Raw genomic sequence first — 15,566 nt, forward strand, 5'->3', positions numbered from 1 at the left:
ACAGGATTATTGGCCAATGCTTACCCCCTGTACTTCTCGTATTATACTTATGAAGCAGAGAGGGGAGGAACACCGAAGTTGACCTAATTAGTGGGCTGGGTCCCCCATCCAGGACTCTGTTGGTGCGGCCTGCGGCCTGCCGTCTACGTCCTTTCAGCGAGCCAAACCCAGTGCTTGTCTAAGTCCGAGCTGGATATTTCACTCCCCCACTGCTCGTATGTAGGATAACATATCTGTACAAGATCAGGGATTCGACTCCGCAGGGGGGTCAGGTGCGCAACGGTTGGGCGTTGGGCCGAACATTACACTTCGAGGTCCAACTATAATACCCAGTGCCTGCAACTTGAATAGTTTGACATTACTTGTCACATCGCTCGGCTTGAAACACGGTTGCGTAACAATAAAACTAAGAGTGGCCGTAACACTCCTCCAGAAGCCGTTTATATCAAGCGAGTGCTAAAACTCAGTGCGTTGCATGCCCAGAGCAGCACATACCTACAGAGGAGCACTGTTTCTTCGAGATGTCAAGTTTCTAGCCAGTTTCACAGCTCAAGCAATGTAGAGTAGTTTCGTTGTTACACAGCATGCACGATTCCCTGCAATGCAGTGTACCAAGCAATCGTACCTTTCCACATACTGGCTACTTCCATTCCATGTCCTCTGTCCACCCACTGTGCAGTTTCACGTAAATACAACTTCCAACTTTGAAGAAATAATTAGGAGTCAAAGTGCAAAGTGTTCTTTCTTAAGTTTTGTTTCGATGCTGTGCAGCTTCAAAAATGGGCAGAGAAAAAAAGTAGGAGAGAAAACGGTTCCGAAGAGCTTTGGTGTCATCATGACTACATCTAAGGTTGTGCTATGGGAAGAAGTAACGCATGCTGCATGATTGCTGCACAAGTATCTAACAAAACAAAGCTTCACTGGGTGCACAAGTGATCATACTAAATACCAAAATGAGACAAGGTTGAATTAAGATAGAGTTCATCTTTTATTTCTCTCTCAAGGGGGACCATCAGTTTACACAAGTGTCTCGAACAGTGCCAAAGCATACATGCCTCAAGCGCGCTTCTAGAGCGCTAACCCGATGCACTCAAACCATCGCATAATGAGATGCAATCAAACACTTCTCAGCACGTCTGCTTGCTTTCATATCATGGTTTGTTCATGGCAGTCATGGTGGTTTAAAGCCCTGGCACGAACTTACAGGCAGTTCCGCTATGATTTTAGGAAGTCCTTTAAACATCAAGCTGCGATTCTGCTAGAGCTGCAATGTGGCATTGAAAACCTGCTGAAACCACTAAAGTTGAATGTACACTAACTACAGTACAACCTTGGCACAATCTCTTTGCACTCAATTTGACCTACCTGAACACTTTCAACATAGGGTGGTATCCTCAAAGCTTGGCAAACCAGTTTCACTCGTGCAAAACACTTCTTGCACAAGTTAGTGCAGAGCAACCAGCATGACCCGCCTGAACAAACCTTGCATGATTTCACGCCGCACATATTAGTAGCACATTTGTGACCTTCGGTTAAATCGTCTTTTCTGCGCGGCCAACGCGACTCAGCAGGCAAACAACACACACGACCAAAAATGACTCTTTACACGACTGCGCCACAGTTCACATTACGGTGCTGTACACATCGCTTCCGGTGCTGGAAATAGAGGGAATGGCAAAGCAATAAATAATGTACAGTCTCCATCGCGGCAGCATCGCTCTGTGTTCCTAGGTTCACTTTCACGACCAAGTGGGACAGCCCACTTCCCAGGCATCGGAGCGTCTCCCGAAACTCGCCACGACGACATCACAGATTTGACATGCAAGGACTTTATGGCAAGATTGGTCCTAAAGACACATCGCATCAGTATCAGACCCCGTCGACGCCATTACCGCACATCTGAGGGCAATACGCCACAACCTCTCGCTGCATCCAAAGCGGGCTAGATTACAAGCTAGAAAGTTTGCAAACGCCCACTGCTGTACTGCTTGGCCAAACGCTGGTGACCGTAAAGAAAGCAGCTAACATGACAAGCTGCCTCGGGACTTGAGGTATGTTGTTTTAATGACTCACGTGTGACTGCTCTGAGGAATCGGGAACGAGAAGGTAAGTGATAGGAGTGACGTCCAGGGAACACACAGAGCTAAGACTAAGATCCGTTTCATAGCTGCCTTTGAGAGTGCACGCAGTGGGCCAATGCACCACGACGCTGTGCAGTACTTATGATTCTTTGCTGCACGCTGTGCTGCGAGTACGCTGCCAGATAGCGTGTTCTCGAACGACTGACTATACGAGTGGTTGGACTCGGGTTACCTAACGAAAAGCACATTCTTAACAGCTCAAGCACAGCCACACCAACTGAAGCTCAGGACCAGCCTATATTTGCTGCTTAAACAATGGCAGAAGTAAAAGGAAACAGCACTTAACACTACATTTAGGCGCAGTTCCGAGCACACAGAAATACAAATCTATGAAACCCAAAGCGCAACGTTCGGGAACTTTGTTTCTGCAAAGAATGTGCTGCAGTAGTCTTACAAAGTGACAATCAGGTGCTCCCAGCAAAAGCACGCACATTCAAGGAGTTGCAATTGCCAATAGAATACTTGTACAATCGCAACAGACGCCCACACTAGCCAAGCAAGCAAAAAAAAATGATAAAACTGGTAGCTTTTTGAAAGCCTGCAAAGTTTGCGAGACAAAAATTATATGCACGGAACTGCACCTTTGATGATTGTTTTCTACTAGCGAAGTCTGACTGAGTGCCTCGAGATGCTAAACCCCAAAATAAAACAACAAATGAGCTCATTGACACTGAAAGGACAACCAACTCAAACATGTTTTCTGCAACTAATTTTTGTTGCTCGACATAACACAGTAGCAAATGCTGGACTGTACGGGAAAGCAAGCCCACAACGCAACAGCTGGAGGTTCCACATTTTTTTTCTGTACAGATCACAAAACTGCAATGCCTTAATAAAGATGCACACATTCAACAGCATGCACACATATAAAGCTAAACACTCAAGTAGAACTAGCCAGCGACACTTATTTACAAGGAACAGATAAGCAATACCGTGTCACAAAACAACTCTCTCCGAAGACGCCGCACTTCACGCACCACTCTTGTTTTTTGACCCAAAAGCCGTCATTACAACTCCCAAAATGCCGCCAACACAAACATGCACAACTCGCCAATGAGGCAATCAGATGCAAACGTCGTGCTTCCAACACTGCTAAGGGTACGTCATCCCTTCCAAAGACACACAGACAGTAATACGCGCGAGAAAGGAACGCCGATGGCACAGTGAATATGTCTGTCGCAGAAGCTGTCGCCGAAGCCAGCTGCTCATGAGTGAATGGAAGAATGCACTTCGCCAAGTGACAACGCACTTCGCAAAGCAAAAGTGCACCTTGCAGAGCCTCACTGTCCAGGCCAAGTAAATTGCACGTGGTGCCAGTTTTTACAAACTCAAGTGCCGCGCGTGATAATCGCGTCGTCAGCTGAGATAACGTGTATAAAGCTGCGTGGCAGCGCCTTCGTCAATAGGATCGCAAAGCTGTAGCTGCGGTGACTTTTGTGATTTGCGAGGAAATGCTTCCACCGGTCGCGTGCCCAAAGCACGACCGAGACTAATGACGCGAGATGAGCCCTGCCGTCATGGTCGTAGACGCCGCAAGCCGAGAACAGCGTACTTCAGTCGCTTTGAATGGGAAGAGCACCACGGTACCGTCATGTGTTCCTGGTAATATATGGTTAATAAGGAGTCTTGAAAACCACTGTGGTTTTGGCCAAGTGATGCAGCAATGAACGATCAATAAAGGCCTTATTAGTGTCACATTAGCAAACTAAACTGAACATTATGGAAATAAACAAATATTGACCCCTTTACAACAAAAAGAAATTTAAGGTAATTTTTGCAACATTTCAGCTTCCTTCTGTAACATAGCAGCTTCTACAACATTTCGTCTGAAAACACAACATAGAACCGGGTAAGCCTCTTGCAAAACATTTGCCAGCTGAGTACCGTATCTTCTAGTGTATAAGGCGTGTCGTCTTTTTCTGAAATTTTTGTTGGTGCGTCTTGTCCACCGGTGCGACGTATGTATGGAATAAATTTGGTACGTTGGGATCATGCATGGTCCACACTTGAAAAGGTGCCTGTGTGCTGCTCGATGTCAGCGCACGTTAAAAGACGCAGCTCTATGGTCTAAATAAATGAATTATTTGTTAGCGAGTCGGAGGAAGAAGGCTTCGATGGTTTTGCCTAAACGCCGTCTGTAAGTACATGCCATCTGTGTGTATCAATCAACCATTTCTGAGAAGGTAGTTCTGTCTAGGCTTTAGACAATAGATACACGTGTCTAGCACTGCTTACCGGGGGCTGCGTTCAGAAGCGGCGGCCGCCGCAACCATGTACTTTCGCTGCACTTTCTAACGAACTGATCTTCTATGAGTTTAGCTGATTGACAAGTGTGTTTTGTACACCGGTGGGTTTTGTACACCGGTGGGTCTTATACACCGATACGACTTATACACGTCTTTTTTTTCTCGGAAAATATGCCGTTTTGAGTGGGGTGCGACTTATACAAAAGTGCAACTTATAGACTGGAAAATACGGTACCTGTTTTTCAGTACTATTCATTTTAACATCTTGAGCATTTCTGCTGACCCACACTATAAATTACCTTGGATAAATGCAAACAACAGCATTCTAGATAACAAGCTCCTCTCAGGAATCCTCGCGGGAGGAACTTGGCACTCTTCATATTCAATGCGACTGAAAACATTATTTTTTTTTTCCTTTTCAAACAAAACCATGTTTGAACCGTCAACGCTTGCCAGCACAGGAAGAAAGCACTCAACGAATGATGGAGTCACGGAACGCAAGAACATCACAACACCATCGCCCTGCTCTGATCTGCTCACATCATCGGAATTCACCTGCATCAGCATTTGCTCCCATGCTGTATAGCCTATAGCGCCTGCAAAGTGCCAAAAGCCTGTAGACGTGTAAGAAGTACTACCACGATTTTTAATGTAATCCAATTACGTGAAGCCAACTAGTAATATTAAGCTTATTCAAAGCACAAACAATAGAAATAAGACCTTTGACAAGCCATTCATGAACAGATAAATAGTTAACCCCGATAATACGAAATGCAACATACAGTAAAATCGCGTTACACGAGACACTCAAGGAACCTGGGAAAACATCTTTTGTAACCAAGGTCTCTTGTACGCGAAGTTGCTAACATGGCAAACATAAGAAAACCAACCAAAGGATTTTCATTTGAATGTTTCTTATAACCAAGTGTCTCTTGTAACAGTGTCTCTTGTAACGATGTTTTACTGTACTAGTACATATAACAATTTAATTATTTGTCTTTTACATTTGTAGCATCCAGCTACTTTTAAAGAAGAATGACTGCTTGTGTGACTCAGGAACATATACTTTATTTGAACTTGCCTCTCGTGATATTGGCACATTAAAAAATCCCTTTCAATTTCAAGTAAAAAAAAATCAAGCGCATTTTTCAGGTGTAAATAAAATACAAAAATAGGAGAGGTCGTCAAAGCTATTGTAGAAGTAGCACATAAATTTGTTCGAAAAGTAAGTAGAAAATGGTTTTTGAACTAAGTAGGGAAACTGCACACCGAGTTCTATGCCAAGAACACAACTTTTTTCAAAAGGGAGTTTAATTTTGATGAAAAAAATCTTGTTCGATCAGCTTCAACATATTTTGGCCATTGCCAGGGTTCATTTTAACAGCAAAACATACAAAAGTAATAAGGGCAGGTAAAAGTACAACTATAAATTTTAGCTCTGCAGTGGAATCTGCAACGACAATTCACACTGAGCAAACATTCTGTAATAGGAAAAGAAAGATGCGGAAAAAATATTCAGCAGAGGCTAGCAATGCATAGCTGTGCTGTTTATGTGTTAATAAAGCAACAGTTTAGAATGTTAAATCTTGAAGATTAAGTAAGCATGATGTAAAAGTCTACAGTTGTGCTTAGGAAAAGAAAGCAACCCAAGAGAATGTTTGCTCATTGCAAGATTTGAGGGTCCTCAATCATATTCAATCTTTCAATCTATCTCTGCTAATTCGTATCAACAACTACGCTTCACTCTGAAGCTGGACTGACTAAAAATAACATCACTCCTAACACTAAGAAAAAACAAAAAGATGCTTCATAAGCCAAGCCCACTTTGAAGTGCAATCTGACAAGGCATTCACATCCAGCAGCCTGTATTTGAGAAAAGCGAAAACAGTAAACAGAAAACAGTTCCCCAAAAAAGTAGTCATACACACGCTCAGTGCATGAGTGTGACCACCGACCCTGATAAAAGTACAACACAACTTCAGAACAAACGCATTTGTACAATTTAAATAAACTATATGTCATAACATAGCTGTCTCAGCACGCACACGAAGAAGGGAAAGCTTTAAAACAAGCTCAAGCCTTGAAAGACGTTTGAAAGCAAACGTGCATCTCGACCCCAAGGTGTCGAATGACTCTGACCACAAGACTTAAAGTGTCTCACTGTCTACAGTAGTCGAGATAGCATAAAAAAAAAATAGCAACAATGTATGCTCATACAAGACGTGAACTACACAAATTGTTCAAATGGTAGCATTTCTATTTCAACCACTGTGCGGAGACCATTTGCAATAAGATGTCTTCAAAGGCGCTACAAAATTCCGCAAGTACAAAAAAAAACTCATTATGCTGATAGGGTGCAACTTTTCTGTCGCAAACTCTTTAAAAAGACTCGATAAGACAAAAAAAAAAGCTTTTGTTCGTAACATAAAAAGTAGTCAAGTATGATTTAACCACTGCACGCACCCACACTAAACATGTTCTACAGCAAAACCCACGCTGCATTACTTGTAAACCATTTCTTTTGGAGTACCGAGCGGCAGAGCAGTATAAAAAAGAAAACGGAATCTCAAAACATAAATAAAGCAACCATGCTTTGTCCCATGAAATTCCTGTAATCGGGAACAAATTGGCCACAATAGTTGACAAGCCAATGCACTCCTTGAACATCTCACCCGGTTCGCTTTGTTGCGGTACCAGCGCACTGCAACGATTGAAATCCTCACAGCAACATTTTTTTCTTGTCTTTTCAATGTAACAGAATTTACAGCTTTTGCGCACTGTTTCAGAGATCATCGTTTAGCCAACATTGAAAACTTTCAATTGCAGAAGGTCTCCAGACAGCTTTGCTTTTGAAAAAAAAAAAAAAAAAACAGAGAGCAAAAAAAAAAATCCTCACAGCAGCAAGCAGTGTAGGTGCTTCTGAATAAATAAAAACTCATAAGATATACGTGGTGAGAAAAAAAAAACAAAAAACAAGTCAACAAGGTAACGCTATAGCAACCAGTTTTTCCGCAGGAATATTCCCCAGCGAGCAGCAAATTTTGCCTTTAGCTAGTCGATGCCGGTTTCTTGTAGTGAAGGGGGCCAAGGCCTGAAGAATGGGTGCTGGGGAGGCAGGCGGCACGGAGAACCCAAGATCTCACCTCCAATAGGCTTCCTCCCTTTACGTGGGGCATAAGACTGCCAGAAACAAAAATAGTTGGCACAAGTTTACCACCTTGCGGGCACACCACTAGTTGCGATTACTATTTTAGCAGTAATGATAGCCATAGTGCTGAAAATTACAATGCCAGAACTACAAGGCATCATTATTGGCTTTTAGTTTATGCTATGATTCCAATCAAAAACATTTAAACGGGCCATGCAGACAACACACAAGTTTGGTTCATTCGAAAGATTGCCTCGTTAGAATCATACTGACACCATTTTTAATGCGCACTTCACTCGAATAAGCTATATAATTAGGAAAAAGGGAATAGCCATGCGACCCACTAGCTCATTTCCCACAGCAGTACCTATGATGTCATATGTCCCCAGCAATGCGATTGGCTGAGGCCGGCAAACGCAAATGGGGCAGGCCTTATAAGCTTGCCGAACGAGCTATTTGCACTTAAATGTAATACATATTCATTTTACAGCAGTAAGAATGGTGCGGTAAACAATGAAAGTAACAAAAATATGCGTAAACATACAAGTACCGATGCGCACTGCTGTTGGTACGGCGTGCACTATGATTGTTTTAGCTGCAGAGCACTCTGCCGCTTTGGAGTTGGCTTGCACGCACTGGCCGATTGGTGTAAGCGGCGTTGTCTTATGTGACCCTTTTTGTTGAGGATACCCCATGTTTCACGAAACAACTACTTTCTACAGTAACAAAAATAAGCCAGGTGCAAATATGGTCAAAAACAAAGCAACGGCGTACAATGGTTCGTGGCTGAGTATGTTAGCGCCATCTCGGAGGACTGACGGGAAGCAAGGGTGCAGAGCTGAATGACGCAGTGGAAGTTCATTCGGATATGCGCTGTTATGACTTCATGGCAGATGTCACGGAAACACGCAATTTAGCGGGAGAATCAAAATTTTAACCTAAATTGAATAATTTCTCAGTGAAGACAGCATGATTTGCTGCCGGACAAGCGCTGGGGGCACTGTAAAACACAGAATCTTTCGAATAAAACAAACTCGTATTTTGTCAGCATGGCCACATTAAGGCTTCTTTGTCCCAATAACAATTTTATCCCGATCTTGGAACAAATAATAAAGAAATCAATAAAGACAGACGAATGAGTGACGATGCCCCAACACTTCCTGGCTATTCCACTTTCCAAAGGTCTGCATGACATGACTGCATCTCATTTGTGTGACTGGCGGCACCAACCTCAGCCACCGCCAAAAAACAGTAAAGGACGATTGTAGTGGAGCGTCTAGTTCTATTTGGTTGACACACTGATAGCTATATTCTTAGTGCTTGCCCATGATGCATCACTCCTGCCCGTATTGTGTCACCACAGCACGAAATTTGAAAGTTTTTCAATATTTCCCGCATTTTGTTGGTTAAAAAAATCAGCTTCTTCTATTGACGAACTTTACCAGAAAGTGCCACATCGTTGTTTCAATGCTGTCCACAAAATCAAGTGAGCAGTGTTTTGTCGATGTCCATAAAGTGCGGAAAGGCCCCAGCCATCAACTGTTTCGTTTCGCGCACATGCGCCATTGAAGAGTGGAGGCCTTGCTTTTCAAAGGAGTAAAGAGCAAGCTGCAGGTCATTCCAAACTCGTCAGTGCTATCCTCACTTCCTCCACTGAGTTGGGCAATGATGGCTGCCTTATCCTGTAGCGATAAAATCTTCCGCTCTTGAGCTGGGAAGGCATCTTTAGAGAGCAAGTGTGTCAATCGCCACACGCACAACGTATGCACGCGTGCTGTTCAGTGGTAGTCGACTAGCCTAGCCCAAGCCAAAGCCGTCACTGTGAGGCTGCTTCCACGGCTGCCTGGAGCCCGGTCTTCATTGTAAACAAATATGGCAGTGACCATGCGAGCACGCTGTGGCCAAAGTTTATGCAATTTGAGTCCTTCAGACACCTTTGCTTCAAATGGGTAGGCAAAATGCCAACCGGGCTTGCACTAAATTTCGTTAATGCGAGGTCGCTGTCCAAAAACATTTCATTGCTGAGAGATACGAAATACATAGGTCTCTATGGACATCTGCTGCAGATCCGAAATATTTCGCTGCTGCGGGAATTTCATACTGGTGGGTGCTTGCCCAGACGTCTTCCGTAATTCGTTTTTTCCTCATGTTATAGAAGCGTGAAACAAATTGCCGCGACACATTGTTAAAAGTTCTGACGTTAATAAATTTGAACGTGCCCTTGATGTTTACTTTGCGGAGCAATGAATATGTGATTGTGTTCTTGTTCTAAGGTCCTGAAAGTGTCAATGTCTGTATTTGCTTTCCACATTGTTTGCTTCCCTCTCTGTAATGAATTTCAAGTGAGGGTTGACAGTATAAAGAAATAAATAAATTTCGTTATCGTGAGGCTTGACTGTAGCTTCATAGGGTGCAACGGTCAAGTAGTTTGACTAGCATCAATGCTTAGTGTCGCATTTGTCAACCATAACAGCATAAGCAACACCACACTCAACGTGCATCCATTGACCCCGCAGTGGTGACCAGACTAGCTAAATTAGAAAAAAAAAAGAAAAAAAAAACTCAGATCACCAAGAATAAAAAATGCGACGCTCCCTTTGCTTGATAAGTGACCCCTCACATCACCTCAATCAAAATGACCTTCAATTTTTCTTCCCTTTTACTCGCTCCTTCGTTCGTACTTGCTGCCTATCGACACAGCGTTCTAATAAAGACAATTAATGTCGCTGCGGCTGCAATCTCCAGAGGTGTGAAAACGGAAAGGGGTAGTTGCTTGTCGGTGTCACGTTCTGGTGAAGACGAGTCGCACCATGACGGCTCATTGCTCATTACATCGTAAGGTGCATCAATGGACAAACGTGCTCGCGTATTCACACAACATTTTAGCGAAGAAGACAACTTGCGGTGCGACAGCTCACAGTGAGACAACTCGCTATCCCCAAAGGTGCACGGAAAACGAAGATTGCGTATCGGCATAGCATACTGCTAGAGACCGCTTGCGGCAGCAGAGGTGTTAGTACAATGAAAAAGAGCGGTGGTGGTTATTATGCGAATTCAAACAGAACGCGCAAACAAGACGGCGCTCGGTTCTTTTCTTTTTTGTGGCGAAGTTAGAGGGGGACTGTGAAATGAAATGTGAAAAGTGGGCCTACAGGAAACCTCAGTACAGCCAGAAGTACGCGAAGGAAAGTTTGACATCCACCTGAATGCAGCCATACAGCTACAAAGGAAGGCTATACAGCTTTCTCAGGGACTTTGCAGAACCAGGACGAATTTTTCTTCAACTGCAAAGTTTCTGGGAAAGCTGTATCGCTTTCCTTTGTTAGCCATATGGCTGCATTCAGGTGGATGTCAAACTTTCCTTCGCAGAAACTTACTCCACCTCGGGGATTTCCCCTAAGAAATCTGGTGCATTAACACCTATCTATTGCTTCGAGTTGTGTATCAATTCGTTCCCGCGCTACAAACGACTAGCCTCCTGGTTAGTTCATTTGGTAGAGCGGCTGCTCCGGTTAAGCGGTGGTCCCGGGTTCGAATCCTGGACCAGGAAGAATTTTTCTTCGGCTGCAAAGTTTCTGAGGAAGCTGTATAGCTTTCCTTTGTTAGCCGTATGGCTGCATCCAGGTGGATGTCAAACTTTCCTTCGCAGAAACTTACTCCACTTTGGAGATTTCCCCTAAATCTTGTTGATCGACCAGAAGTACGCTCAAAATGACTGCATTTTCAGCGGAACGCTTATGCTGTTTTAAAAAACAAGCATTACATCCAGTCCCAGACCAGCAGTTATAGCTACAGAAAAATGGTCTGCACTGCAATTAGTCTGGGGGTCACAAATTGTGCATGGTGTTGTTTTCTTTTCAGCTGTCCATTAAAGGCAAACAGATACCCTAAACTTACACTAGATCATATTATAATAAATTACCTGGATTGCACTGTACACTAAGGCCACAAGACTGCATCAAATTCGCTTCAGTGTGCCTCAAACAGCACCCATACCTCACCCTGTGACCTCATCTTTGCACATTGATAAAGCTGTCATTCACAACGCGTCATTCTGAAACCGTGGCATTATTTGCTCCGCAAAGTTCCTGACGTGCATTTCCTGGCGTGCTTTTGTGACAAATTTATTTCATGCTGACTCGTCCTTTCCCATAAATTTCATGGACTCCCTGTTGCACTCTTACAAACCCTGCCACTGACAAAAATGGAAGCAATTACGGCCTCATTGTTGCACTCTAACAAACCCCGCTCATTGACCAAAACAGAAGTAATTATGATGGACTTCCTGCTGCACTCTTAGTAACCCCGCTCATTGATAAAAATTGGAGCAATTATGATGGGTACCGTGCCACCGTGATAAGCAGAGGTTTGCAATCACAATGATTAGGTAATCACCACTCACCTTTCAGGATGTAATCCGTCAACAGTGTCGGCACTGTGGGGCTGTCATCGTTGATGGCGTGGAGAACTGCAAACGAAGGGAGAAAAGCAGGCATTTGTTCCACAAGCACATCGGTGTAATGATGAAAGAGAATGCTCTCAAGCCCCTTGTCTTCCAGGAGACAGTCCATGAACGTAATGCAGCTCTTTCTAAACGTGAACACAACAGCTGTCAAAAGCAGAGTTCAACAGCATGCATGATCACATGCAAAATAGAGCGAAATATTTACAAACACCATTCAACCGTGCCTCCTCTATGTTGTAGCAAGGCATGCTGGTTTCTTTGTAATGCAGGGCGCGCAAACAGATTGGTTCCTCATAAACCTAAGACTGGCTAAACCTACCAAAAGCGGCAAAAGGATGGGTCAACACGGCTTCAAGGACACAACAACATAAGGGGGCAGACTGGTCTTAATTTACTAACCAATTTTATTGAAACTGCACAGCATTGCAGAGTTATTTGTGCTGATTTCAAATCTCCAATTAGATTTTTTGCAAGTCGATGAGTTTTGAGATAATGATTAATTGCCATTATTTTGGGTCACAATTACAAAGGAACCACTTCATACACAATGGTGATTACCCTGTGGCTAGGCAGACAAGTGACTAAAGAATACAATGTTGGAAGAACTTTTGTGATTTAGCTATTTTTGGTCATTTTACAGCCCACTGAACTTCACTCCTCCCACGCTCGGCCAGAAATGGCTCACAGGTGGTGTCAATTGAACGCAATAATAATTTACCAAAGCCTCCACTTGAAAATTCGCTTCCAACATTGTATTCTTCACACATTTAGGTATCAGAAGCAAAAAAAAAAAATTACAGTCATACCCGCTCTGGGTGCTAAGATATCTGTCGGCGAAACGCTAGCTTCGCGTTGCAAGCAAAGTGCCGTTTTGCCATCGAATTCTGCGCAAACTGCGCTGTAGAGTGCACTTTAAAATGCTATTTACAATAAAATATGATGCCTTATGATGAGGATACTTGCAGGCTGATAGCAAAATGGTCGTGAATGTTGAAAATGCCAAAAACAATTCTTTCACCGTTTTCCAGCCCCAAAGACCCATTTGCCCCTTATATACCTAAATCAAGCAAAATCTCTAGCTCAGAACAAGCCAACTTTGCCAACCTGCCAACTTTGCCAAACAAGCCAAACTGCCACAAAGCAACCAAATGTTTGCTATCAGTCTTATTGCCTGAATGGCATTTTGTCAGCCACACAAAAGTTCAAAGCCTAACGCACAGCATGTGAAGTGGCAGCAAACTATTGGCAGTAATGCCTTTCTCATTCTTTTTAAACATGGAAGATTACTCCAGTTAGAGTGGCATTCGAGATTTTTAGGTATAACTGCATGTCACCAGGCAGAGCAATCAACCCTGCCACAAGGGCTTATTCTGTTTGCATAAACATAACATCAGAATGTCACAGAGGGGTTGACTGAGACGAGTTTTGTGTTTAACATGCATTCCTGATATGACGCTCATAGCACAATGACATTTATTTTGCCACTACTTTTGTAACAAGATTAATGAGAACTCTTGTAAAGCATGCCCGTAATGAAGCAAACCAGACAAAATGTGGAATGAAAAGCCAGTGGAATTTAACTTTGAGGGTCGCACCTTCAATCTGCACATAAATTCATAAAATTGGTTGCATTACTAAACTAAAGTACCGCTCGATGGCACACTCACTTTTGATGAGTATCTGTAGGGAGGCGTTGCTTGGGGAGCCCTTGTCAACGTTGTAAGGAATTACCGTGGTGAGATACTGCAATAGAGAGAAGGCCCAGAAAATCATGAGCCATTCCATCATGTCAAGGCGGTCGACCAGTGAAGCTTTTGAGCACACGACACAGAGGCGACACAGAAAGCTAATTAAAGAACAAAGCAAACAAAGCCTTGTAAATATTTCTTTAGTGTGAACGCTTCAAGTGGGTCATTGAGGGAAAAACAGCACTGAAATTCGCGTTGGGTGCGAAGAAGCATGGCAATCAATTTGATGGAGTGCAGCATTCCATTCGACACTCACCAATACGGGTATGCACCAGTTTCCTTATTATAAGAGGAGCTATTAGGTGATTCGGCATTCATATGTTCGTATTTACCATTCGCAAGTGTTTAGGTGTCCTGACGCAAAAAAAATGGACAGTGCTAATAAAAAAATTGACAAATCTCACACATAGGGGGGGGGGGGGGGGGGGCATCAACATGAAGTTCACATTGATGCCCACCTATGTGTGGGATTAGTCAATTTAGTTTGTGTGTGTGTGGGATTTCCAATTTGTCCCTCACGAAGGGCTTGTCAAAGAATTTCTCTGCACACCAGCAAACAAGATGCACAGCTCTTGCAAGGCCACCTCATGTAAGTGCTGTCAGTGACGCCAAGGCAGGGTTGCCGGTGCTTTTGTGGGCGTAGCAAATTGGTTTGGGCAGTAGCGCACCCGTCGACATCGTCAATTGGTTCCACCAGTGGCAGAAGCAAGGTAACGGCCCTTACGTTGGAATAGTGGATTACGTCAGTTGGTGGTGCTTCTGTTGGCACTGCAAACTGGTTTGGCCAGACATCGATGTGCCATCGCTGACGATTTCGTCGGTGTAGCCAATTAGGTTGGTTGGTGGCACTTCCTTTGACGCCCCGATTTGGTTCGGGTAGAGATAGAAACATGGCCGGAAAGACTTCCGTCGAGACAGTGAATTAGCTTGAGCAGCAGCAAAAGCGCAGTCGGTGGTGCTTTCATAGCACAGTGAATTGGTTTGGTCGAAGGCAGAAGCACAGTACGTGACCATTCCGTCGGCATCTCACATTCTTTCAGTCGGTGATGAAAGCACGGACAGTGGAACTTCTGTTGGCGGAGTAAGTTGGTTCAGTTGGTGGTGGAAATGGGTTAGTGGCAAGAAGTGCAGTCAGTGGTGCTTCCATGGACGTAGAGAATTGGTTAGGCCGGTAGCGCTTCCACTGACACTGTGATTTGGTTCGGCCGGAGTCAGCGTAAAGAGATAGTTTAGTGAGTCGCGCTTCTACTGACGCTGCCAATTGGTTCGGCTGGAGTCCGAAATGCAGTCATAAGTGCTTCCATCAGAGTAGAAAATCGGTTCAATTGGTGGTCGGTGGTGGAAGTGCAGTCAGTGGACCTTCCTTCAGTGCCACGAAACAGTACAAGCTGCTTGCTTGACCTTGGCTGGACTTGAAGGTCACAGGAACACTACCAAGGAGTGCCTAGGTTTGTACCTGGAGTAATGAGCCTTACTCCATTGTAAAATTGCCCATGACGAAGTAAGCGGACCAAGCAGCGGGAAGATATAGCGAAAAGTCCTGTGCATCACCTGGCCTGGAGAGCGTTACAGGGGGCAGAAGGAGAAGAGGAGGAGGAATAAACATTGCTGAGCAAACAGTGCGGTCGTGGGGCCGGTTCTGGTGCGAGTGGAGCACCGCAACGCAGGTACTCCTGGGGTCCGGCTGCCGTCCAGGCTCGAGAGACCACAGGAGACTCCACAACTACACCCTCGAACTTCCTCAACCAGCCCCAAAATCAAAAGATTTACAACCTCGCAGGCCAATCCAGTTCACCGCTGTGGGATTGCAAGCAAATG

At 44.1% G+C, this 15,566-nt stretch overlaps 1 protein-coding gene across 2 annotated transcripts in view; it reads right to left on the minus strand.

Annotated features, from left to right (window-relative positions):
* Positions 1-969: 969 nt before the first annotated feature.
* Positions 970-15,566, minus strand: part of Unc-76 (fasciculation and elongation protein Unc-76) — a 95,474-nt gene continuing 80,877 nt past the window's right edge. For both annotated transcript variants that reach the window (XM_077674014.1, XM_077674013.1), the window contains exons 8-10: positions 13,668-13,743; positions 11,938-12,003; positions 970-7,567 (exon numbers count right to left, since the gene is read on the minus strand). In XM_077674014.1, coding sequence (XP_077530140.1) covers positions 7,551-7,567; positions 11,938-12,003; positions 13,668-13,743 — 159 coding nt within the window. In that variant the 3' untranslated portion in view covers positions 970-7,550. The remainder of the gene's footprint in view (positions 7,568-11,937; positions 12,004-13,667; positions 13,744-15,566) is intronic.

This window comes from Haemaphysalis longicornis, unplaced genomic scaffold (genome assembly GCF_048455015.1).
Source record: "Haemaphysalis longicornis isolate Haplotype H1 unplaced genomic scaffold, Haemaphysalis longicornis Haplotype H1 scaffold_6, whole genome shotgun sequence".
In the NCBI taxonomy this organism is placed as follows: domain Eukaryota; kingdom Metazoa; phylum Arthropoda; class Arachnida; order Ixodida; family Ixodidae; genus Haemaphysalis; species Haemaphysalis longicornis.